The following is a 23,771-nucleotide window of genomic DNA, read 5'->3' as shown; positions in this document are numbered from 1 at the left end:
CAGTGAAATGTGCAGAAAAAACGCGGTAAATCCGCCATAAATCCGCAGCGGTTTAGCACTGCGGATTTATCAAATCCGCAGCGGAAAAATCCGCAGAGGACCAGAATACGTGTGCACATACCGAAACCCTAACCCTACCCCTATTCTAACATTAGTGGAAAAAAAAAATTTCTTTATTTTTTTATTGTCCCTACCTATGGGGGTGACAAAGGGGGGGGGGGGGGGGTCATTTATTATTTTTTTTATTTTGATCACTGAGATATAATCTATCTCAGTGATCAAAATGCAGATTCGGCGGGCGCACTGCGCATGCGCCCGCCATTTTGGAAGATGGCGGCGCCCAGGGAGAAGACGGACGGGACCCCAGCAGGATCGGTAAGTATGATGGGGTGGGGGGGGGACCACGGAGGGGGGGGGGGGGAATCGGAGCACGGGGGGGGGGGAATCGGAGCGCGGCAGGCGTGGAACGGAGCACGGGGGGGCTGGAACGGAGCACGGGGGGCTGGAACGGAGCACGGGGGGCTGGAACGGAGCACGGGGGGCTGGAACGGAGCACGGGGGGCTGGAACGGAGCACGGGGGCTGGAACGGAGCACGGGGGGCTGGAACGGAGCACGGGGGGGTGGAACGGAGCACGGGGGGGTGGAACGGAGTGCAGGGGGGTGATTTGAGCACGGGGGGGGTGATTGGAGCACGGGGGTGAGCGGACAAGAGCACGGGGGGGGAGCGGAGCACTGGACCGAGGGGAGCCGGAGCAGTGTACCGGCCAGATCGGGGGGCTGGGGGGGGCGATCGGTGGGGTGGGGGCACACTAGTATTTCCAGCCATGGCCGATGATATTGCAGCATCGGCCATGGCTGGATTGTAATATTTAACCCGTTATAATGGGTGAAATATTACAAATCGCTCTGATTGGCTGTTGAAAGTGAAACTGCCAATCAGAGCGATCGTAGCCACGGGGGGGGGGTGAAGCCACCCCCCCTGGGCTAAACTACCACTCCCCCTGTCCCTGCAGATCGGGTGAAATGGGAGTTAACCCTTTCACCAGGCCTGCAGGGACGCGATCTTTCCATGACGCCACATAGGCGTCATGGGTCGGATTGGCACCGACTTTCATGACTCCTACGTGGCGTCATGGGTCGGGAAGGGGTTAAACACATGTTATAATTAGTTTTAGTTAGGCGATTCTAATTAAAGGGCCACTGTCACCCCCCTCCAGCCATTATAAACTATAAGAGCCACCTTGTGCAGCAGTAATGCTGCATTCTAACAAGGTGGCTCTTTTAGTTTTTTGTTCATGTATTCCCAAAATAAAGCGCTTTGAATCTTATCTAAAATACCTCTCTTTCGCCAGGGAGGCGGGTCCTCACTCCCCAGCTTGAACCGCTACTCTGCCGTCACTCCAATCTTCAGGAGCTATTGGCGCTGCCCCCTCCGCGCTGTTTTCGCTTCAAAACCGGCGCTGTGTACAACTGTGTGGGGCAGTGCGGCCACCCACCTCGGGAATCCCAGCCCCGTACTGTGCATAATGCATAACACACTGCGGGGCTAGGATTCCCAAGGTGGGTGGCCGCACAGGCGCAGAAACAGTGTTCACTAGCAGAAACTGTTGCAGTGGGCCCTGATATACATGAAGACTAATTTCCAAACAGTCTTGTTTACTAATGAGTGTCGAGCAACTCTGGATGGATGGTGTGAAAATGACCTCTGCAAAGTATATAGAGTTTCTGACTGACAACTTTCTTCCATGGTCTAAAAAGCAGAATCGTGCCTTCAGGAGCAAAATCATCTTCATGCATGACAATGCACCATCTCATGCTGCAAAGAATACCACTGAGTCATTGGCTGCTATGGGCATAAAATAGAATTATTCTTACTGTTAATTCGGTTTCTAGGAACCTTCCACGACAGCCACTTCGGAGGTTGTCTTCCCCGCCCTAATAGGGGACAGGAACACAAGAGGTTAAATACCCCTCCCCTTCCTGCACCGCCAGTGTTTTCCTGGACACAGTAGCATGTATAGTTACCACAAAAGTGCAGGAATCATCCAATAAGAATATCAGGTAGGGAGGGAAATTAGTGCTGTCGTGGAAGGTTCCTAGAAAACGAATTAACGGTAAGAATAATTCTATTTTCCCTAGTCACCTTCCACGACAGCCACTTCGGAGTAGTACCAACAGCTAATTTCTCTATGGAGGGACTACAGCCTGCAGAACACGTCTGCCAAACGTTAAATCCCTATTGAAATTTAGCCGGTAATGTCTGGTGAACGTATCGATGGACGACCAGGTGGCAGCTCTGCATATCTGCTCTGCTGAGGCATTCCCCCTCTCTGCCCACGATGTTGCCATTGCTCGGGTAGTGTGTGCTTTCAGAGAGGCAGGTGGATCCAGTCCCTGTGATGAATAAGCCAAGCAAATAGATTGTTTGATCCAGCTTGCGATGGTGTTTTTTGCCGCCTTCTTTCCCTTGTTTCGTCCAGAAAACTGAATGAATACATTTTGATCAATTCGCCAGGTTTCAGTTTGTTGTAAGTAAAATAAGACCACCCTGCGAACATCCAAGGTGTGGAAGGTCTGTTCTTTAGGGTTGGAGGGGTTTGGGCAAAAAGAAGGAAGTAGAATGTCCTGATCTCTGTGGAAATTCGAGACCACCTTGGGTAAAAAGGACCGGTCTAGTTTTAGTACAATGCTATCCGCAGTGATGCTAGATAGGGTTCCTGTATTGACAGGGCCTGTAATTCCCCAACACGTCTAGCTGTAGTGATTGCGACTAGAAAGACTGTTTTCAAAGTTAAGTTTTTAATGGTTATAGCATCCAGGGGTTCGAATGGATCCTGGGTTAGTGCGTTAAGTACAGTATTGAGGTCCCAGGAGGGTACCCTATTACGGAGTGTAGGACGAATTCTGGATGCGGCTGTCATAAATCGCTTGATCCAGCGATGATTGGCTAAATTAGAGTCAAAAAAGCTACTAAGGGCCGATACTTGCACTTTGGGTGTGCTAGGGGTAAGGCCTATATCCAAGCCCTTCTGTAAAAATTGTAAGATCCCTGCTATATCAGGATTGAAGGGGTCTGGAACTTCTGGGGAGCACCAGGACGTAAATTTTTTCCAGACCTTAGTGTAGATGGCATTGGTTACTGCCTTTCTGCTTTTTTGAAGGGTCTGGATTACTTCATCCGAGAGCCCTTTAGCTTTTAAAATTGTGGCTTCAGTAGCCATGCCGCCAAGTTCAATCTGTTTAGATCCGGATGTAGTAGAGGACCCTGGTGTAGGAGATCGGTCTTTTGAGGTAGAAGGCAGGGACCTTCCAAGGCCATATCTAATAGAGCGCCGTACCAACTCCTCCCGGGCCACAATGGGGCAATCAAGATTGTGGTCACTTCGTCTGTCCTGATCTTTTGCAGAGTTTTCGCCAGCATGGGAATGGGAGGAAAGGCATATGCAAGGTTGAATTTCCACTGGTGTGAAAAGGCATCTATTCCCTGTGCCTTGTCTTTGTGATGAAGGGAGAAAAATGTTTCTACCTTCACATTTTGCCTGTTGGCGAATAAATCCACCTCTGGAGTACCCCATTTTTTGGTTAGGGACTGAAACACTGCTTGGTCTAGGGACCACTCTCCCGGATGAACGTCTTTCCTGCTGAGGAAATCCGCCTGAGTGTTGTCCAATCCCCTCAGATGTACTGCTTTGACCGATAGAAGGTTCTTCTCTGCCCAGAAAAATATTCTTGCAGCCACTTCTTTGAGAGAGGCATACTTTGTCCCCCCTTGGTGTCGTAGATAGGCTACTGTGGTCAGATTGTCCGAGTAAATACAAACGTGATGATTTTTGATCAGTGCAGATGATGCCTTTAGGGCCTCCTCTACAGCTCTTAATTCTCTTAGATTCGAGGAGCTGCTGCTGATGTTCGATGTCCATTGTCCCTGAAAGTGGAAACCCTCTACCACCTCACCCCAGCCTCTTTTGCTGGCATCTGAGCGGAGTGTTTTTAGGGGAAGGTGGTACCAGCTGACCCTTCTCTGGAGATAATGGTAATCTAGCCACCATTTTAGCGCTGATTTCACATGGCCAGGGAGAAGAATCTTCTGATTCAATGGAGTCTGTCGTCTCCTGGAATGTAGGAGAACATAAGTCTGGAGAGTTCGTGTGTGAGCCTGGGCCCAGGAAACCGACTGTATACATGCGGTCAGGGACCCTAGTACAGACCTTGATTCTCTGAGGGTCGGTGCACGCTGGCCTCTGAACTTGGTTACCTTGCGGACAAGGTTGATTTGATGATCTTTGGGTAGAAAAGATGTTCTTACATCCGAGTCCAGTAGCACCCCCAGAAATTTCCTTCTTGTGGAGGGATGGACCTCCGATTTCTCCAGATTTGGGATCCAACCCAGGGTTTGTAATATCTCTAGGGACTTTGATACGTCTGTTTCCAGACGGGAGGCAGATGGAGCCATGATAAGCAGGTCGTCTAGATACGGGACTATGCATATTCCCTGTTGACGGATGAAGATTATCGCTTCCGCCATAATCTTTGTGAAAACCCGTGGGGCCGAAGAGATGCCGAAGGGGAGAACATTGAACAGAAAATGTTTGATTTGGTGACCCTTGGAAACTGCGAACCTGAGGAATTTCCTGTGCTCTGGATGGATTGGCACATGGTAATACGCATCCCTCAGGTCCACAGTCGCCATCATCCAACTCTGAACGATGAGGGGGATTACTGATTTGACTGTCTCCATTTTGAATCTCCTGTATCTGACAGATTCGTTTAAGGGTTTCAAATTTATGATAATTCTGTTCTTCCCTGACGGCTTGGTTATTAGAAAAAGGCGTGAATAATGACCACATCCTTCCTCTAACTTCGGCACCTGAGAAATCACAATTGATTGCATTAGTTTTTGTAGATCTTGTAACAAGGAGTTTTGGAGATCTGGGTTTTGAAGGGAGGTTATCTTTACGCATTGTGGGGGTGGTCTCACGAATTCTATTTTTAATCCTTCTTGAATGGTACGAAGGACCCACTGATTTGTGGAGATGTTTTGCCACTCGGTGAAGAATCGTGAGAGTCGACCCCCGACCGGAGTACAGTCATTGCTTATCTGGGGTTTGCTGGGCCTGAGGGGCCAGGATATTTTTCCCCTGCCTCCCTTAGGATAACTCCATCTTCCCGTTTTGCCTTTTCCTCTCTGTGAGGTTTGATCACGGGAGGGACGAAAAAAGCGTTTTTTGGGGGTCTTTTGCTCAGGAAGAGATTTCTTTTTATCTGCCGCCTTATCCAAAATATCGTCCAGGACTGGTCCAAATACATTATGACCCTGAAAGGGTATGCTACATAATTTGGACTTGGAGACAAAATCGCCTCCCCAGGATTTTATCCAGAGTGCTCTCCTGGACGAGTTAGAGAGAACGGCAGCTTTTGCGGCTACACGAACTGATTCAGCAGACACATCGGCTAGGAACCCCGTAGCTTTCTGTAGTAATGGTAGGGAGTCTATAATCTTCTCCCTTGGGGTGCCTTGAGTCAAGTGATCCTCAAGTTTGCGTAACCAGATAAATAGAGATCTGGCTACGCAAGTAGAGGCTATATTAGATTTCAGCAGATTTGTGGAGGTGTCCCAGGACTTCTTTAATAAACTCTCTATTTTACGATCCATCGGATCCTTGAGTTGCGAAGAGTCCTCAAAGGGGAGGGCAGTTTTTTTTAGTTACCCTAGATCAGGGGTCCCCAACTCCAGTCCTCAAGGCCCACCAACATGTCATGTTTTCAGGATTTCCTTAGTCTTGCCCAGGTAATAATTGCATCACCTGTGCAATGCAAAGGAAATCCTGAAAACATGACCTGTTGGTGGGCCTTGAGGACTGGAGTTGGGGACCTCTGCCCTAGATACCTGAACATCTACTTTCGGGGTCTCCCATAAGGAGTTATCCCCATCCAATGGGTACCGGTTTCTTAGTTCCGATGGTACAGTCAGACCTTTTTCAGGGAGGTCCCATTCATGCAGAATTAGATCTCGTAAATTCTTATGCACCGGGAACCCTTTTTGGTCTTTGGGTTTCAGACCCTCAAACATCTCATCATGTACTGTGAGTGTAACTTCTTCATCCTCTACCCCCATGGTGCTTCTTACTAAACCGATTAGTTCACTCATGTCCTCAGAACTAAAATAATATTTTTTGTTTTCTGATTTACAGGTGGGGGTAGAAGTAGAGCCTTCGTTTTCCCAGTTATCCTCTGAACCTGAGGACTGGATTTCTCTCGAGTCCGGATCGGATTCTACTGGGGCTTTTTTCCCTCTTTTTTGGAGGGGGTGGCTGAGGCACCGACATTTGTGAGAAGGTAGCCATAGAAGAATGGACCTCATCTTTAATGAGAGATCTAATGCTATCCAACAGCGAGGGTTGTTCCCAACACCTGCTACTTACTTTGGTAGGAGGGGGAACGCTGGCATCTGCAGATGCAGAGCAAGGGGGTCTGTCACTGTCCATGTCCGTCAGCTGTTAACAGTCAGACAGCTTACCTTGCTACCCGGATGTTTTTATAAGGATCGGTGGTCCCAGCGTGCAGTGCTCCTCCCCCGTGTGCCCGATTGGGGTAGGTCCTGGAACGCCCCCGAAACGCTGTCTGTATGGCGTGCTTCAGCTGCTGGACGCCATTGCCGGCCGGCGTGCGCTCCATGGAACGCTCCCTGAATGAACCGGAAGTGATGCGCGTTAACCCGGAAGTCATCGGGCCTCCGGCCACAGCCCGGGACGCGCGCCACCTCCAGCGCTGCAGCCATGGGAGGAGAGAACCGGGGGGCTGCAGGAGGCCCCCGGCAAGCACGTCACCGCCCCGCATTACTCCCAAAGGGAGCGCCGGAGGGGCGGGAAGGTTCCGAGTCCCTCCGAAGAGAGGAGACGGGAGCAGCATACTAGAGGAGGGAGCCCGACCTCATGCCGCCCGGCTTTTTCTGGTAAGTGGAGCTCCATCGCCGGCCACGGCAGCCCCTTCAGATCTCTTCATGCCCCATAGGGGACAGGAAAACACTGGCGGTGCAGGAAGGGGAGGGGTATTTAACCTCTTGTGTTCCTGTCCCCTATTAGGTCGGGGAAGACAACCTCCGAAGTGGCTGTCGTGGAAGGTGACTAGAGAAAAGCAGATAAACTCATGGTGTGGCCACCATCTTCCCCTGACCTCAACCCTATAGAGAACCTTTGGAGTATCATCAAGCAAAAGATCTATGAGGGTGGGAGGCAGTTCACATCAAAACAGCGGCTCTGGGAGGCTATTCTGCAAAGAAATACAAGCAGAAACTCTCCAAAAACTCTCCAAAAACTCACAAGTTCAATGGATGCAAGAATTGTGAAGGTGATATCAAAGAAGGGGTCCTATGTTAACATGTAACTTCCTATTAGGAGGTTTTGGAGTTAAATAGCTTTTTTGTTCAGTGAATGTGACCTTCTAATGCTGCAAATTCCACAAATGAGCATTTTCAGTTCTTTAAAACATATCAAATGTATAGAAATTCTACTGTGCCTAATAATTTAGAACAGTGCATTTTGAGTTTTTATTCATTTTGGAGATTATACTGTTATCATTGGGAGGTTTCTTCAATAAAATTCGATGTATACTCTAACGGGTGATGACTTATTAGGCTGTCATTTGCACCGACCATTTAGGAAAATCCGAGAAAAATATAATTTGCATAATAATTTGGAACATTGTGTAGTGATTGTGCAACCAAATCAAAGTCACTGAGCTCGGACATAAAAATGTAGTGATACAAAGTGATCCAGATACACAGAAAGGAGAGAGCCTGTCTCGTTATACTTAACGCGGGCATGGGATTTCTTGAAATTCCATAAACTATGCTGTAACATCTGGACGCTGAGGGTTGGATGCAGCGCAAGTACGCAGCATCCAACCCACAGCGTTTACTAATTGTGCGCACGTACCCTTACACCTGGGTTCAGACAACACTGTGCGGTTTGCTTGGGCATCCCATGTAACAAAATGCTTTCTCCTATAAACATACAAATTGTCTGTTCAGAGAGGAAGAGGACTAGAACTCTAGTGCCACCTATTGGAAGTAGTAATCCTAACAGTCAATGTTGACCCTTTAACGAGCCTTGTCACATGACTTAGGATAATAGCCAAACCAGAATCTCAATTTGCAGACACTGTGTTTCGGGGTACTGCCCCTCATCAGTGCAAAGTGGAGATCTGGTTTGGCTGATTGAGAGGCGTCTGACCAGGATCCAAGAAGTATTGTTTCTCCTTGTGGAGAGTGACATGATAAGCATGTCGAGGTGAGGACACTTAAAGCTGCAATGCTCCTCTGGGAAATTGCTATTATCCCAAGTCATGTGACAAGGCTTGTTAAAAGGGTCGACATTGACTGTTAGGATTGCTACTTCCAATAGGTGGCACTAGAGTTCTTAGTCCTCTTCCTCTCTGAAGAGACAATTTGCATATTTCCCAGAGGAGCATTGCGTCTTTAAGTCTCATCACCTCGACATGCTTATCATGTCACTCTCCGAAAGGAGAAATGATACTTCTTGGATCCTATAAACATACAAATCTAACCTAGGAAATAGATCAAAAACACAACATATTACAAGTATTAAAATTCACCCAAACAGTGCACACTAATCACAAATTATATGCACGGGATGTGTGATGATGATTCCAAGACAATTTGTGAAAACTTTGATTTTATGACCACAGGGCAGAAAAATGTTGCATGTAGTGTGTCAAAAAAGTAAATTACACTATAACAAATTTTTATATATTTTTTGTTACTTGGTCCAAAGTGTGTTTTCCTAACCCGTTATGCCTAAAAAACAAATAGAAAATAGTTGTTGTTCCACAAAAACTTTGCTTCTGTGATCAGGACAAAGACATTTTGAAATTTGTCTGTTTTCGGGAAAATTCTCCATTCATATTCAATACTGAGTAGTCTTCATTGTCCTAATCACAGAAGAAAAGTTTTTGTGGAACAACTATTTTCTATTTTTTTTTTTTTAGGCATAACGGGTTAGGAAAACACACTTTGGACCTAGGAACAAAAAAAATAAATAAAAATTTGTTACATAGTGTTATTATAGGGCCAAAAGAAGTGTGAGGGTATGTGTCCACGTTCAGGATTGCATCAGGATTTGGTCAGGATTTTTCATCAGTATTTGTAAGCCAAAACCAGGAGAGGGTGATAAATACAGAAGTGGTGCACATGTTTCTATTATACTTTTCCTCTAATTGTTCCACTCCTGGTTTTGGCTTACAAATACTGATGAAACACCGGATTACGTACCGGTAATGCTCTTTTATAGAGCCACGACAGCACCCACTTGAGAGAGGGGATCCGCCCCTAGGAACAGGAAACCCTATGGAGAGAATAAAAGGGGCGGTCCCCCTCGCTCCCACAGTTGGGTTTACAGAGATTGCGAGGAACCGCCCATCAGATTTTAGTAGGTCATTCAATATTACCGTTTATAACTAGTTAAGTTAAGTATGGCTAACTACAAGAACCAAACACCCTTAACCGTGCTTCTAAATAAAAAACCTATAAGGGTGGGAAGTGAAGGGGTGCTGTCGTGGCTCTATAAAAGAGCATTACCGGTACGTAATCCGGTGTTTTCTCTTCGCCACGACAGCACCCACTTGAGAGACTTTCAGAGATAGTCATTTGGGAGGGATCACCGTGTTAAGGACTGATCTACCGAAGGACAAGTCAGATGAGGAAGACAAGTCTAATCTATAGTGATTATAGAAGGTAGTAGGTGAAGACTAGGTTGCGGCCTTACATATCTGTTCTAACGGAACCTCCGCTAGTTCAGCCCAGGATGATGCAATCGCCCGGGTGGAATGTGCTCTTACGGTCTCAGGCGGATTCTCCCCTTTGGATGAATAGGCCAGACATATTGCATCTCGAATCCACCGAGATAAAGTACCCTTCGTGATTCCAGCTCCTTTTCTATGACCCTGGAACGAAACAAAGAGAGCCCTGCTCTTCCTCCAAGCACTAGTCCTATCCAAATAGGCTAATATGGCTCTCCTCACATCTAATGTGTGGTATTTTTGTTCTTCCTGACTTGTAGGGTTATCATAGAAGGAGGGAAGGAAAATTTCTTGTGATCTGTGAAATTTAGTACATACTTTGGGTAAGTATGAAGGGTCTGTTTTTAAGACAACTCTGTCTGGGAAGACTGACATAAAGGGAGGATCTATAGATAGTGCCTGTATGTCACTTACTCTTCTTGCTGATACTAAGGCTACGAGAAGAGCTGTCTTGAGGGAGACATGTTTTATGTGAGCTGAATGTAGTGGCTCAAAAGGGTGGTCTGTAAGAGCTTCCAGAACTAAATTAACATCCCAAGGTGGTTCATGGGGAATTCGAACTGTCTCTGACCTCTGGCATGCTGCAACAAATCTGGCTACCCATTTATTACCTGCGATATCATGACTATATAAAGCCCCTAGCGCAGAAATGTGTACTTTTAAAGGTACTGACCGCCAGACCTAGATCGCGCCCTTTTTGAAGAAATTCTAGAATCATGGGAATATGAATTTCATTTGACAGGGCCGTTGGGTAGAGGTTTAAAAATTTTCTCCACACTCTTGCGTAGATGGAGGTAGTGGATTTTTTTCTACTTAATAGCAGAGTGTCAATCACTTTGTTTGAGAATCCTCTCATCTTTAGCAGCTGCCTCTCAAATTCCAGGCTGTTAGTCGATGACCCTTCACCTGAGGGTGGTTGAAGGGGCCCTGGAAGAGAAGATCCTGATCCTCCGGGAGGATCCATGGGTCTGAGATTGACATGGCCCTCAGCCAGGAAAACCATGGCCTCTTGGGCCAGAATGGAGCTATTAAGATCACGTTTGCTCTGTCCTCTCTTATCTTCCTGATCACTGTCGGAAGTAATATCAACGGGGGAAAGGCATATGCCTTTTTGAATACCCATGGCACTTGAAGGGCGTCGAAGATATCTGGATTGTCGGATCGGAACAATGATGCAAACTTTTTGACTTGCCTGTTTTGTCTTGTCGCAAAGAGATCTATCTCGGGAGTGCCCCATTTTTTTACTATCATGCAAAAGATACGATGACTTAGAACCCATTCTCCTTGGTGGAGAGTGTGGCGACTGAGGAAATCTGCTCTCGAATTGTCGATTCCCCTCACATGCAGTGCTGACAGGGACAGAAGGTGCTCCTCTGCTATGGCTAGAATGTCGTTGGCTATAGACATGAGTGCTTCTGATCTTGTTCCTCCTTGGTGGTTTATGTATGCTACCGCTGTCATGTTGTCTGAAAAGACTCTTGTATGCGTTCCGTGTAGCTGCGGAAGAAATTCAGATACGGCATGATAGATAGCTTTTAGTTCTCTCTTATTAGAAGAATCATCCGATTCTCTAGGCGACCACAGACCTTGCACTATTTGATCTTCTAAGTGTGCTCCCCAACCACTAGGACTGGCATCAGTGAAGATAGTTTTTGATGGTTTAACCACCCAGGGAACCCCACTGGTAAAATGATCCGGATTCAACCACCAAGTGAGAGATTGTATTACATCTGTTGGTAAGGGAATACGACTATCCAGTCGGCCATGTAATCTTTCTTCCTCACGAAGAATTGTATATTGTAATTTCCTCCTATGGAATTGGGCCCACGGAACCGCTGGAATGCAGGAAGTGAATGAACCAAGAAGGGACATACCTTCTCTTAGGGAAATTAGAGGGTGGTTAATCACTGATTGTACTTTGTTTATGATTGTTATTTGTTTTGACTCAGGAAGAAAGCACATTTGATTTGCAGAATCTAGAATAATTCCTAAAAAATTTTGCCTAGTTGTGGGGGACAATCTTGATTTTTCCCAATTTACTAACCACCCCAACCCCTGTAGGGACGAAATTGAATCAGCTAGACGTTGATGACATTGAGAAAGAGAGTTCCCGACTATCAATAGGTCGTCTAAATATGGTATTATGAGGGTGTCTTTTAACCTCAAATATGACATTACCTCTGACATTAGTTTTGTGAAAACTCTATTGATAGACCAAAGGGCATTGCTGTGTATTGGTAATGCCGAACCTGACCTTTGACCATAACTGCCACCCGTAGATATTTTTGATGTTCACTGAAGATTGGAAGATGATAATATGCATCTTTAAGGTCAAGAACAACCATGAAGCAATGGGGAAATAGAAGCTTAATAGTTGACCGAATAGATTCCATTTTAAAAGTTTGATTCTCTAAGAAGACGTTTAGCCTCTTAAGGTTAATTATTGTTCTATATGACCCGTCAGGTTTTGAAATCAAAAATAAAGGGGAATAAAATCCCCTTCCCTTTTGATGACAGGGGACTTCCACCAAAACTCCTTTGGACAGGAGAGTTATTATTTCCTGTTCCAAGGCTTCTTGTTGTGATAGTTACTTTAAGGAAGTCAGACAAAATGAGTCCGGGGGGGACTTGGGAAAAATTTAATTTTAGGCCCGTGGTAATGAGGCTAGTTGCCCATGGATTAGAGGTTATTGTCAGCCACTGTATGGAGAAGAAGGACAACCTACCACCAACGGGTAGATCTGTCCTAACGGGGTTTATCCTCAGGTTTGAAAGGGCGTTTTCCGAAGAAGGCTCCTTTTTGTTTAAAGTCTTTATTTGCCCAACGGTCCTGGTTTTTATAGTCCCGTCTTCTATTGAACATGGGCTTTCGGAACGCTCTCCTATAGGATGGAAGGTAAGTGTTATTGGGGAACCCTTTCTTCCTCTCACCCGCTTTGGTAAGAATTTCATCTAACTGAGTACCAAATAGGTACTTACCTTGGCATGGTAGACCACATAACTTCGATTTTGTTTGTGGATCTCCTTTCCACCCTTTTAACCACAAGGCGCGGCGAGCCGCGTTGGTTAGACCTGCTGATTTGGCTGCTAACCGGATGGAATCAGCTGAAGCATCAGCTAGAAAGGCCGTAGCTCCTTTAATTAACGGAATAGATGATATAATTTTATTGCGGGAAAGGCCACCTTTCAAGCCTTCTTCAAGGTCATTCAACCAGACCAACATGGACCTTGCCGTACATGTGGCTGAGATAGCCGGTTTTAAAGCTCCTGTACAAGATTCCCAAGTTCTTTTTAAAAGGGAATCCGCTTTCCGGTCAAGTGGGTCTTGCAAGGATCCAGAATCTTCTACAGGTAGTAGAGATTTCCTAGAAGTGGATGCCACCGCCGCATCTACTTTTGGGGCTTTCGACCATTTGGAGAAATCATCATCGTTAAAGGGATAGCGACGTTTTGAGGCAGACGGCAACCCTTTTTGCCCCTGGCTTTCCCACTCCTTTTTGACCAAGTCCTTTATCGCTGGGATAACAGGAAAGGAAGGTCTCTTTTTCTCAGACAGGCCGGCAAACATCACGTCCTGTGGTGTCTTGGGAGCTATAGTATCTTCCATACCCATAGTATTACGTATTGATCTAACTAAATTGTCAATACTGTCTGTAGGGAAACATGTATCCTGTTCACCTTCCGAGGATATAACCTCTTGGGAATCGTCCGAATCCTTATCCTCCACCTCAGATGACTGTTCAGATCTAGGAGAACTATATTTTTTCCTACTCTCAGGAACTTTATCCGAGCTTCGAAAGGCTCGTAATTCCTCCCTAATCATGCTACGTATATCTTCCGACCTTACAGAAGACTCCTCACGTAAGGTGGATTCGATGCATGAATGGCACAACTTTTTTAAATAGGTGTCCGGGAGCGGCTGAGAACATAAGGCACATTGCTTATGTTTAGATTTCCCTGTTCTTTTAACCTAGGGAATTAGATAAAAGAGGGGAGTATAATCAGCTTAAATAGGGTAGACAAACACTCACCCCTGAAGCTGTAGTCATAATACCGGCTGAAGAGGAGGAGACGGAGGCACAGATGGAGGAGCTGATCGGTCCGATCTTTTTTCCCTGGTGCTCTTGGAGGATGATCTGCGGCTGCTGCTAGTCCGGCTTCCAGGAGTAATAGCGGTGACTTCAGCTGAAGGCAACGCTGTGTCCTGGGGAGATGCCATGATGGACGCCGGGTATCAGCGCCGGCGTCCTTTTGTAGATGGGGGCCGCCATCTTCTTCCTGCCGCACCCGGAAGTGACTACCACATCCGGGTTGCGGCTCTGCTGTGCGTGCCTGCGCCTCCACCCAGCAATCGCGCAGGCGCCGTCCTCCTCCTACATCACCCCGGAAGTTGTAGCAATACTTCCGGGGGGAGAAACAATGGGCCACACGCTGCCTGTGCGCCTCCCGAAGATGGCGACACAGGGTCTTACCCAGCGGTCCGGTCCCTGCAGGTGCGCTGGATGATTCTTCCGTGAGCCAGGTGACTCCCCGATCCTGGCCTCACGGTACCTGCCGGCAGAGGTGGGAAGCTGCCTTAGAACCCCCGACGCCGCTTCCAGCTCTGGAGCCCTTGCCGTCCCTATAAGGTAAACTGCGCAAGCGGCATCCAGGCTGGGAATCCTCTTCTCTCCAGGTATCTCCCGTAGGAACAGGAAACCAACTGTGGGAGCGAGGGGGACCGCCCCTTTTATTCTCTCCATAGGGTTTCCTGTTCCTAGGGGCGGATCCCCTCTCTCAAGTGGGTGCTGTCGTGGCGAAGAGAAAAAATCCTGACCAAATCCTGATGCAATCCTGAACACCTTTGTGATTTTTTTCAATAAATTAATTTTTAATAATGTGGGTTTTTTTTAACCCTTTACTAGTATTGGATTAATAATGGATAGGTGTCATAATTGACGCCTCTCCATTATTAATTAGGCTTAATGTCACCTTACAATAGCAAGGTGGCATTAACCCTTCATTACCCCATATCCCACCGCTACACGGGAATGGGAAGAGAGTGGCCAAGTGCCAGAATAGGCGCATCTTCCAGATGTGCCTTTTCTCGGGTGGCTGGGGGCAGGTGTTTTTAGCCAGGGGGGCCCAATAACCATGGACCCGCTCCAGGCTATTAATATCTGCCCTCAGTCACTGGCTTTACTACTCTGGCGGAGAAAATTGTGCGGGAGCCCACGCCAATTTTTTCCGCCATTTAACCCTTTATTTTAATAGCTAGAACGGCCAAATTTTGCATATACACACTACTAACATTAGTAGTGTGGAATATGCAAAAAAAAAAAAAAATGGTGATATGAAATGGTTTACTGTATGTAAACCATGTCTCATACCATGTCGGGTTTAGGAAGGAGAAAGCAAAAGCCGGTAATTTAATTACCGGCTTTCTGCTATCTCGCGCTGTATGAAGTAATAATATATATATATACATATATGTGTCTACTGATGATAGATAGATAGATAGTATATATGTTTTGTTTTTGTTTTTAACACATGGATCCCTTGTATAGCCGTATGTCGGTTTTGCAAGCCTGCGATAAAAACACGCAGTACGGATGCCATACGGATTACATACGGAGGATGCCATGCGCAAAAAACGCTGAAACACCCTGCCTACGGAGGAGCTACGGACCACTATTTTCGGGACTTTTCAGCGTATTACGGCCGTAATATACGGACCGTATTTTCATACGCTGAGTGTGAGGCCGGCCTAAGGCCTCTTTCACACTTCCGTCTTTCATTTCCCGTCATAAATCGTTGTTTAGTGAAAAAAACGGATCCTGTGAATTTGCCCGCAAGATGCGTTGTTTTCTCAGACTTTTATTAGCGACGGATCGAGACGCCTGGCCACACGTTTCGTCCGTCGTGCACTGGATCGATCGGAATTTGTTGATCCGTCGTATGGAAAAAACGTACAATGAAACGATTTTTGTCTGCGTCAGAAAAACATGCCACGACGGATCCTGCAGCATACGTCGTTGGCTAGAATGAAAGCCTATGGACGCAGGATCCGTCGTCGTACGTCACATGATGGAATCCAGTGCTGGATTACGGGTTTTTTTTGTTTTTTTACACTGAGCATGCTTCAAATCAGTATTTAGTAGCCAATTGGCCAGACAGCCCCAAATCTATATAAACCTGCCATTTGGCACGAGGCTGAAGTTGGTTTCTTATTCGTTCAGTTTCTTATTCGGAGCTGAAGTTGGTTTCTTATTCATCAGTTTCTTATTCGGCAATGTTTTCTTTTCTGTTTTTTATAGGTTTAACAACAAATAAAAATCATCACAATAATAAAAGACAATGCAGCGAGGAGCCCTGATGTGAATACACTTAAAAACGGCAACAAAAACAATAAAACTCTCACAAAAATGGGCATCAAAGTGGGCACCAAAGAGTGCTGAAGAAAGGGTTAAATGCCTTTGGGCCACTGATCTAACACTGCAGACATATAGAACAGGGCGCCCCACATCCAAACCAGTTATTTCTAGCCTGGCCCAAATGGGTTCTGGGCACCAGAACTGGCATCAAAGTGGGCAAACAGCCCATTTTCTCAGATTTGAATAAGTAACTGATGTTTTTAAAGGGTTAAATGCCTTTGGGCCACTGATCTGACACTTAAAATATACAGATAGTGATGCCCTGCATCAAACCCAGGTCCCTCCAGCCTGGCCCAAATGGGTTCTGAGCATCAGAACTGGCATCAAAGTGGGCAAACAGCCCATTTTCTTAGATTTGAATAAGTAACTGATGTTTTTAAGGGGTTAAATGCCTTTGAGCCACAGATCTGACACTTAAAATTCACAGACAGTGATGCCCTGCATCAAACCCAGGTCCCTCCAGCTTGGCCCACATGGGTTCTGGGCACCAGATCTAGCATCAAAGTGGGAAAACGGCCCATTTTCACAGATTTGAATAACTAACTGATGTTTTGAAGGCGTTAAATGCCTTTGGGCCACTGATACCACAGTGCATATGTCAGGAAATAGGAATAAGTCCTGATTACTTCAATTACACATACAGAGCTCTGAGCTGCAATTTCCTCTGCCTGCCAGCACAAGGCTGGAATTCTAAGCCACTCTTTCTCCCTCCTCCCACCATACAGCCGTAATGTAAGATGAGCATGCCAGCTTCATTGAAGAATTTATATGGCCCTGTGCTGCTGTCACGATAATGCCAAAAAATGTCATACTGTGAATGTAGTTTCAGAAGGACATGGAGAACTACACACACACTCACAATGCAGCTGCAACCCCTTGCTCTCCCCCCCCCCCCCCCCCAGCTTCACTCCTACCCGAAGCAAAGCCTATGATAGAGACTGGGCAACCTGATACTAATGGTGGGCAGGGTGTGGCTTTAAACTGCAGGTGACCAATCCGGCAAAGCCACCCGTTGTCCCTCCCCTCTCATTCAGGAATGCCTTTGTCTGAGACCTTGGAATAACGTAAAGAACTATCCGATCAGTGCATATCATTAACCAGCCCTTTAGTGATGTCACAAGCTCAGAAGTATAAGTCGCTATACTCTTAGCCCAGCCTTCTGTCTTGGCCGGGAAGCGATCTAACACAGCTTGGCAAAGCTGTTCCATGCATCTGGAAGTATTTATCCTCCTAAGCCACAGGCCAGCCAAGATGGTACAATGACAACCTGTAAGTTCTCTTTTCAACGTTAATCCTATTTTATTTTGTAATCTGTAACGTACTGTATTTTCCGGCGTATAAGATGACTTTTTAACCCCTGCAAATCATCTCAAAAGTCGGGGGTCGTCTTATACGCCGGGTACGGCATGTGCAGGGAGCGGTCCTGTATGGTTCCCAGGATCTAAAGGAGAGGAGACTCTCCTTCAGGCCCTGTGATCCATATTCATGTAAAAGAATAAAAAAAAAAAAATATGGGATATACTTACCCTTTGACGGCCCGCGGCTCTCATCGGTGCAAGGGACGGCCTCCAATCCTAAGGATGCATTGAGCAAAGGATCTTCTGTGACGTCACAGTCACATGACCGCAACGTCATCAAAGGTCCTTCGTTCAGTGTATCCTTAGGAACGGAGGCCGCCGCTTGCCCCGCTGAGAGCCGCGGGTCGTCGGAGAAGGTAGTATATCCCTTTTTTTTTTTTTTTACATGAATATGGATCCCAGGGCCTGAAGGAGAGTCTCCTTTCCTTTAGATCCTGGGAACCATACAGGACCGCTCCCTGCACATGCCGTACCCGGCGTATAAGACGACCCCCGACTTTTGAGATGATTTGCAGGGGTTAAAAAGTCGTCTTATACGCCGGAAAATACAGTACATTACAGATTACAAAATAAAATAGGATTAACGTTGAAAAGAGAACTTACAGGTTGTCATTGTACCATCTTGGCTGGCCTGTGGCTTAGGAGGATAAATACTTCCAGATGCATGGAACAGCTTTGCCAAACTGTGTTAGATCGCTTCCCGGCCAAGAAGGCTGGTCTAAGAGTTTAGTGACTTATACTTCTGAGCTTGTGACATCACTAAAGGGCTGGTTAATGATATGCACTGATCGGATAGTTCTTTACTTTATTCCAAGGTCTCAGACAAAGGCATTCCTGAGTGAGAGGGGAGGGACAACGGGTGGCTCTGCAGGATTGGTCACCTGCAGTTTAAAGCCACACCCTGCCCACCATTAGTATCAGGTTGCCCAGTCTCTATCATAGGCTTTGTTTCGGGTAGGTGTGAAGCTGAGAGGGGGGGGGGGGGGGGGGTGGAGAGCAAGGGGTCGCAGCTGAATTGTGAGTGTGTGTGTAGTTCGCCATGTCCTTCTGAAACTACATTCACAGTATGACATTTTTTGGCATTATCGTGACAGCAGCACAGGGCCATATAAATTCGTCAATGAAGCTGGCAGGCTCGTCTTACATTACGGCTGTATAGTGGGAGGAGGGAGAAAAAGTGGCTTAGAATTCCAGCCTTGTGCTGGTAGGCAGAGGAAATTGCAGCTCAGAGCTCTGTATGTGTAATTGAAGTAATCAGGACTTCTTCCTATTTCCTGACATATGCACTGTGGTATCAGTGGCTCAAAGTCATTCAACCCCTTAAAAACATAAGTTACTTATTCAAATCAGTGAAAATGGGCTGTTTGCCCACTTTGATGCCAGTTCTGGTGCCCAGAACTCATTTGGGCCAGGCTGGAGGGACCTGGGTTTGATGCAGGGCATCACTGTCTGAGAATTTTAAGTTTCGTATCAGTGGCCCAAAGGCATTTAACCCCTTAAAATCATCAGTTACTTATTCAAATCTGATAAAATGGGCTGTTTGCCCACTTTAATGCCAGTTCTCGTGCCCAGAACCCATTTGGGCCAGGCTGGAGGGACGTGGATTTGATGCAGGGCATCACTATCTCTATATTTTATGTGTCAGATCAGTGGCCCAAAGGCATTTAACCCCTTAAAAACATCAGTTACTTATTCAAATCTGAGAAAATGGGCGGTTTGCCCACTTTGATGCCAGTTCTGGTGCCCAGAACCCATTTGGGCCAGGCTGGAGGGACCTGGGTTTGATGCAGGGCATCACTATCTGTATATTTTATGTGTCAGATCAGTGGCCCAAAGGCATTTAACCCCTTAAAAACATCAGTTACTTATTCAAATGGCAAAAATTGACTGTCTGCCCACTTTGATGCCAGTTCTGATGCCCAGAACCCATTTGGGCCAGGCTAGAAATAACTGGTTTGGATGTGGGGCGCGCTGTTCTATATGTCTGCAGTGTTAGATCAGTGGCCCAAAGGCATTTAACCCTTTCTTCAGCACTCTTTGGTGCCCACTTTGATGCCCATTTTTGTGAGAGTTTTATTGTTTTTGTTGCCGTTTTTAAGTGTATTCACATCAGGGCTCCTCGCTGCATTGTCTTTTATTATTGTGATGATTATTTTTTGTTGTTAAACCTATAAAAAACAGAAAAGAAAAAATTGCCGAATAAGAAACTGACGAATAAGAAACCAACTTCAGCTCCGAATAAGAAACTGAATGAATAAGAAACCAACTTCAGCCTCGTCCATTTGGCTTCATTCCTCAACGTGCCAGCAAGAAGCCTGCCAGCAACCTGCCGGATGGATAGATGCATAGATGGTCACAATGTTTGCTAGAACTCCATTTCTGCCACTTGCTCTAAACCCTCTCAAAGATGTGGTGTTAAAACACTCAATATATAGGTTTCCATTATTTTCCAGTAGCCAATCACATTTGGGAGCCGCCCATTTGGAGGTATGGAAAACGGATCCGTCAGAAAAATGGATGGAAAAAAAACAGACAAGATGGATGTAAAGGATCCAGTTTTTCTACGGAACAGTTTAGCGGATCCATCGAAAAACTGGATCTGTTTTACACTATTTTTGACGCATCCGTCGATACGTCAAGCCGACGGATTGTGACGGCCGCCAGACGACGGAAGTGTGAAAGAGGCCTAATCCGCAGCGTGTGCACATACCCTCATACTATTTTGCAGAAGCGGTCTAGTTACTGGGGAAAAAAAAAAAAAAAACACTATCTATATATCTATCTATGGTCCACTTCCGTCTGTTTGTCTGTCACGGAAATCCTGCGTCGCTGATTGGTCGCGCCCAGCTGGGCGCGACCAATCAGCGACAGGCACAGTCCGGCCGCGAATTGTACCCCTCCCTACTCCCCTCCAGTCAGTGCCCCCTCCATACTCTCCTCCAGTCTGTTAAACAGACTGCATTACACCGCGGCATAATGCAGTGTAACAGTCCGTTAACGCTGCCATTAACACTGTGTGACCAACTTTTTACTATTGATGCTGCCTATGCAGCATCAGTAGTAAAAACATATAATGTTAAAAATAAAAAACATTATATTCTCACCTTCCGGTGTCCCCGGCAGCCTTTCCCGCGCCTCGCAACGCTCCGGTCCCAAGGAAGCATTGCAGCAATGACCGGAGATGACCGCTACCTCATCACGAGACCGCTACATCACAGGTTATTGCCGCAAGGCATTACTGGGAACGGAGCGTGGCGAGGAGCATCGCTAAAGGCCTGGGCTGGATCCGGGGGCCCGCCGGAAGGTGAGTATATAACTATTTTTTATTTTAATTCTTTTTTTTTTTTTTTTTTGGTGCCCACACTGCTATATACTACGTGGGCTGTGCTATACACTACGTGGGCTGTGAGACTTTCGCCCAGGGCCCTCAAAAACCTGCAGCTGGCTTCACTGATTGGTCGCGGCCAGCCGCGACCAATCAGCGACAGGCGCAGTCCGGTCGCGAATTGGCACGGGATTTGAACCACGCTTTGCAAATTGGTCGCCCGGCCGGCCGAATCCTGTGAATTCATTACATTATTCTCAAATCTTCATAAATAAACTACATACATATTCTAGAATACCCGATGCATTAGAAACGGGCCACCATCTAGTAATTACATAACCATTGTGTATCTATCCCTTCAGTCCCTGCAGCCTCACAGGCTGATTGGGGGGCTCTGACCACAGGGACCTGCACCGACAGACAGAACTAGGACCACCTATCCGGATGTAAGACCAATGCGCCACTGATTCTCGGGCACATCTGCACCGCAGACCCCAGCAACCAATAAGGGTATGTTCACACGTTCAGGATTTCCATCCTTTTTTTTTCAGGACAGTTTTTTTTAAAAACTGCAGCTCTTGGCAGAAAACGCAGGTCCTTTTTTTGTCCTTTTTTGATGCGTTTTTGATGCGTTTTTTGATGCGTTTTTTGATCCTTTTTTTACTGTGTGTTTCCTAGGAAGCTTTTTAGGGCTAAAATGGCTGAAAATACCCTAACCCTACCCCTAACCCTACCCCTAACCCTAACCCTACCCCTAACCCTACCCCTACCCTAACCTTAGTGAAAAAAAAAAAAAAAAATTCTTAATTTTTTTATTGTCCCTACCAATGGGGGTGACAAAGTGGGGGGGGTGTAATTTACTATTTTTTTAATTTGATCACTGAGATAGGTTATATCTCAGTGATCAAAATGCACTTTGGAGCGAATCTGCCGGCCGGCAGATTCGGCGGGCGCACTGCGCATGCGCCCGCCATTTTGCAAGATGGCGGCGCCCAGGGAGAAGACGGCCGGACGGACACCGGGACGCCGGGTAAGTATAAGGGGGGGAGATTAGGGCACGGGGGGGCATCGGAGCACTGGGGGGGGGCATCGGAGCACGGGGGGGGGGGGCATCGGAGCACGGGGGGGCGGGATCGGAGCACGGGGGGGCAGCCACACTCCGCCCACGCACTTCCGCCCGCTCCCCCGCACTTCCTGCTGCAGCGGTTCTGCACATCAAATCGCAGTAAAACCCGCAGATATATTTTTGATCTGCGGGTTTTACTGCGATTTTGACCTCACAATGGAGGTCTATGGGTGCAGAACCGCTGCGGTTCAGGAAGAAGAATTGACATGCTCCTTCTTTTTTCCGGGAGCTATTCAGCGCGGCTTTTTTTTTACAATTTCCGGACCATGTGCACAGTGTGTCCTGTTTTCCATAGGGTACAGTGTACTGTACCCTGCATGGAAAACAGCTGCGGAACCGCAGCGGCAAAACCGCCGCGGTTCCGCGGTAAAAAACGCACTGTGTGAACATGGCCTCAGGCTATGTGCACACGGTGCGGATTTGGCTGCAGATTCACAGCAGTTTTCCATGCGTTGTACAGTACCATGTAAACCTATGGAAAACCAAATCCGCAGTGCACATGGTGCAGAAAATACCGCGCGGAAACGCTGCGTTGTATTTTCTGCATGTCAATTCTTTGTGCGGATTCCGCAGCATTTTACACCTGTTCCTCAATAGGAATCCACAGGTGTCAAACCGCACAAAAAACACTGGAAATCTGTGGTAAATTCGAGGGTAAAAACGCAGTGAGTTTTACCTGCGGTTTTTTCAAATACTGAGCGGAAAAATCAGCACACGAATCTAGAACGTGGGCACATAGGGGTCACCCACCGCCTCCAGCAATTTTATTATTATGGGGTCACTTTGTGGCTTTTCGTTCAGAGTCCAGACAAAGTCAGGTGCAGAGTCTCCATGCAATGTGGTACCACAAGTACTAGCACGTCAGTTGTCACAAGCAGCATCATGGGACTTGTAGTCCGCTTTACAAGTAGCTGGCCACAGACACAAAGTCTCACGCAATGTCGGAATGACGGAGTATCTGACGGACTATTCCCCACACCTCTCCCCATCTTGTCACTTACAAAACTCCAGTAATGCGCCATGGTGACTGGTGAAGCCGGTCCAGAGCGAACTATCTGCTCAACTTCGGAAACCGCACACTGGAGGGCACGTGACGCTACCAATCGAAGACTGACAATGCGCATGCGCGGCCCGCTAGCGGCCACTGCCTACGGAAGAGGGTGCGCTAGTGAAGGGGGCTGGCTTTTCAGCCGTCCCCCTCTCATCTGCCTCTTGTACAGCCTGTGAATGCACACAGATGGCGCTCTCCCCCTCAGCTTAGGAGATATCGCTCTGTGTCTCGTTCTATTCCCCCGCCCTTAGTTTCCCGCCAAATATGATATGCCTCATTACAGGAGTGCGCGGGAAATTGTGCAGCCCCGCTAAAATTTTGTGATCAGGGGATTGCTGCACATGCTCCCCTTCTGTCATGGAGGGTCTGTGCTGTTAGTGGCTGGGAAAGATGGTGACACTATGGTGTCACTTTGTCTTGGCACAGCTGTGGATTAGTAGGGTCGCCTGGAAAAGATGGTGACAGTAGCGTAACTTTGGGCACAGCTCTGGATTGGCAGGGTATGTGCCCAAGTACCCTCCAGTGTTTGGAATCACTAAGGCTGCCGCTTTGTGCACACGATGCGGATTTAGTGCGGATCCGCAGCGGTTTTTCTCACACAGAAACGCTGCAGATCCGCAAAGTGATTTACAGTACAATGTAAATCAATGGGAAAAAAAAATGCTGTGCTAATGGTGCGGA

At 46.9% G+C, this 23,771-nt stretch overlaps 1 protein-coding gene across 4 annotated transcripts in view; it reads right to left on the bottom strand.

Moving 5' to 3' along the window:
- Positions 1-23,771, bottom strand: part of CENPC (centromere protein C) — a 365,318-nt gene that overhangs the window by 311,961 nt on the left and 29,586 nt on the right. For 2 of the 4 annotated variants that reach the window (XM_069743124.1, XM_069743123.1), the window contains exon 1: positions 23,041-23,134. The exons of 1 other annotated variant lie outside the window; for it this stretch is intronic. In XM_069743124.1, the coding sequence (XP_069599225.1) occupies positions 23,041-23,061 (21 nt within the window). In that variant the 5' untranslated portion in view covers positions 23,062-23,134. Of the gene's footprint in view, positions 1-23,040; positions 23,145-23,771 lie in introns of those variants that run through there. One more of the 4 variants, XM_069743122.1, reaches the window with a different exon arrangement.

This window comes from Ranitomeya imitator, chromosome 1, assembly GCF_032444005.1.
Source record: "Ranitomeya imitator isolate aRanImi1 chromosome 1, aRanImi1.pri, whole genome shotgun sequence".
Taxonomy (NCBI): domain Eukaryota; kingdom Metazoa; phylum Chordata; class Amphibia; order Anura; family Dendrobatidae; genus Ranitomeya; species Ranitomeya imitator.
This window is presented reverse-complemented; position numbering and strand designations above follow the sequence as displayed.